The 3,193-nt window shown below is 39.5% G+C and overlaps 1 protein-coding gene across 1 annotated transcript; it reads left to right on the forward strand.

Annotated features, from left to right (window-relative positions):
• Window positions 1–1,471: 1,471 nt before the first annotated feature.
• Window positions 1,472–2,041, forward strand: LOC147979153 (uncharacterized). Its single transcript, XM_087516707.1, has 2 exons — window positions 1,472–1,648; window positions 1,739–2,041. Exons 1-2 carry the CDS (start codon window positions 1,472–1,474, stop codon window positions 2,039–2,041), a joined length of 480 nt encoding a protein of 159 aa, XP_087372833.1.
• Window positions 2,042–3,193: the final 1,152 nt, after the last annotated feature.

Below are 3,193 nucleotides of genomic sequence, written 5' to 3' on the forward strand. Positions count from 1 at the left end.
GCAAGTCGAAAATTTGAATTAAGTTGTTGGGAAATGTTTGTGTTGTCAATTTGAGGGCGAGTCGATCACTTAAAACTTGGTAGATTTGTATTAAGATGTTGGCATCTTAAAACTTGATAGATTTGAGCTACTGTGAAAACTTATCAGTTGTAATAATGTTGCTTCTACTTTGGTTTCTTATTTGAGTCAGAATTCAAATTTCCATCAAAATTTGAATTTAAATCAATATCTGAATTTGGGCCAAAATTTGGATTCGAGCCAAAGTTGAAGTTGAACATTGGAGGTTCATTGCTCTGTGCGGTGTATTTGATCGAGCATTTGAAGTCCAATGTTCGTAGGTGAACAGTCCGAATGAGAAATGTGCTAGAAACGAGCTCGAAAGCTAGGGTAAACAACCCTATTTGAAATCAAGTTTTTTTACCTTGCCTAAATGAGGCACATATATTTTTATTAACACTTATTCCATATATATAGGGTAAAAACGAAGTCTCACTATTTATTGATTAATATTCATATTACTACTTTTTTTGAAAAAATATGCTTTTAATTCAAAACCGTCAAATAACACGTTTTAGATATGAAAATGAAAAAGTAAGTTCAAATCCTTCTTATTCACTCCAAAATGAAGCTATGGAGATTTTTCTGATTTGTTTTGAATTATTTTGATTTTTTTCAAACCCTAAACCCTCTCTCCCTATTCTACGAACTCCGAACATGTTCATAGGTGATAGCTCATTTGTGTAAAGCCTTTTTTCATGAAAATGGCATACACCAAGTTTATATTTTTTTTCTCATAACCTTGTCACATATGACAGCTATGTGCGCAAGAATTACAACATTTTGATTTTTTTTGAATTTTTTAAAAACATTTGAACTTGATTTCGACAGATCACTTCAAAAATGATTTTTCAAAAAAAACGCCCCTATACCTAGTTTATATTTTTTTTATGGTAACTAGGTCTCATAAATGGACGAACTACGTTTTTTTATATTTTTGCGATTTTTTCTAATTTAGTTATGGCCATTTGAAATCTGGTCAAACCCTAATAACCCCGTTGACTCGCTCATAACCCCGCAGAAATGCTCCAAACCCTAGCGTCGAACGTCCGCCGTCGGATCCTACCAAGCGCCAAACACCACCCGTCAAATGTGGGGCAGGCATGCGCGATCCGCGTGATGCATCCTGATTGGCTACTGCACTGTCCTTCTCGGGTTTTTACGATCTGCCCCACTTTACATATGAAATTGTATTTTTCGCACATGACCACCACATGTTAGTGTTAAGAGTTGGTTCAAATATTCAAACTGCAAAATACAATGTGGCAAATCGTAAATATAGCTTCCCCTTCTCCTCTTCTCCATCTGACAGACAAAGGCATCGAGCAGATCGAGCAATTCCTCGGTTTCTTTCCCCCATCTTCTCGTTCTTCTTCCTCTCAAGCAATTCCTCTGTTCCTTCCTCTCGAGCGATATGTCGACCTCCTCGTCAGCCCCCCGTTCCACGTGGCCGGTGTATGGTCCAGTGCCGATGACTCGATGCACTGACTGCCCACGGACTGCACCACTAAAGCGGTTGACTTCTAAGGAGGAGAAGAATGGGAACTTTGGGCGCGAGTTCGTCAAATGTGAGAGAAAGCCGGAGGGGCGGGTTAGATCTGAGTTTTCCTCACATCCTTTATCTCTAATTTCTCAAAAAATCTGTCAGATTTGGATTTAGGTTACATGATTTCGTTTTCAGATCATGAAGAAATGCCACCATTTCGAGTGGATGGATGATTACATCCAGAGGATTCAAGGGTTGGGCTTGCTGGATTCGAGGGGGAATGCAATCCGCGAGTTCAATCTGCCCCATGACAGTGCCGCTCCGTCAGCAGCAGCGCGTCCGGAATACCCGACGGTGGCAGATGTCGAACTAAAGACGGAATTGAAGAAGATGAACAAGAACTTCAAGCAGCTGATTGAGTTGAAGAAGCAATCCAATCTAATAGCTTTAGGAATACTTGCTCTAGGAATTTTTTACTTGATGGCCATCTCTCGTTAGAGATGTTTGTCTACTGTTGTTGCCACTGTTTAGCAATCCAAGTCTGTTTATCTCAAATGCAACTCTGTTTAGTGCAACTGTCGATCTTTGAATGTATGCAGTTTACTGTTAAGTTTCGACACTTTCAGTTTCGGCAGAAGACAACTACCAGTTCAATGATAGATTTATTTTGTTAGCTAATAACCTCGAGTGTTGGATCATACCCTAGCTCGTCAGATGACAGTAAGCAGTACTTGAGCAGCACAAGGGATATACATCAAGTTCATCTCTTCTCTCTCGCACTTGCCAAACTTTTGTCCTCGAGTTCGTCAGTTCTGCTAGAAAAAAAACCTAGTTCGCGGGCCCAAAGAGAAAGCCCAGAAACAAGCGATGTTTCTTTTTTTGTTTAGGAAGGATTGCTTTGTTCTTTTTTGTTTTTGATTGCTTTTTTCATTAATTTGATTGCCCAATCTCTTCTATCTCATTGAGGAATTTTTTTGGCTTTCCTTTATGGGCCCCTTCATTTTTTAGAATCAAAGTATTTGCAAACCGCAGTATTATTATGCCTAGCGAACCAATACTTCATGATTGGAAAAAGAGGTCCAACCGTCTTTTTTATATACTTCAAACATAGTGTAGTTAAAACTACACTTTTGACTAAAGCCAAATATCTCAAAGTATTTGATACTTCAATATTTCTGAAAACCAAAGTATTCTTTGAATACCTAAAAAATACAGAGCTCTCAAACCAAAGTCGTGTACAAATGTACAATATGTTCTTATTTTTAGAAGGCATCTATAAACACATCATTTTTAGTTACTTTGGTTAATTTTTCCCACGCCAATTAGCCGTGTCTAAACTTGGGACAAACAAAATACAAACATAACAAAGCATTAATATAACACACATAACTTAGATAGGGTTGCTAGCTCGGGCAACACACACACCAAACTCACACTACATAGTAGATAGATAGATAGATAGGGTAGCTAGGGCAACGCCGCCATGTCTTCACCGTCGTCTTCACCTTAACCGCCGGCTTCACCGTCTTCTTCGCCGCCGGCTTCAGTACTCCTCCTCCTCAAGGCCGTTGTCACCGAGGTAGTACGGGAGGCTGTGCATGCGGTTGCGAGCGGGGAAGACGCTCTCGAAGTCGGTGAAGATGTTATAGG

Source organism: Triticum urartu, chromosome 3A (assembly GCF_056163025.1).
Source record: "Triticum urartu cultivar PI428250 chromosome 3A, HENAU_Tu73, whole genome shotgun sequence".
Taxonomy (NCBI): domain Eukaryota; kingdom Viridiplantae; phylum Streptophyta; class Magnoliopsida; order Poales; family Poaceae; genus Triticum; species Triticum urartu.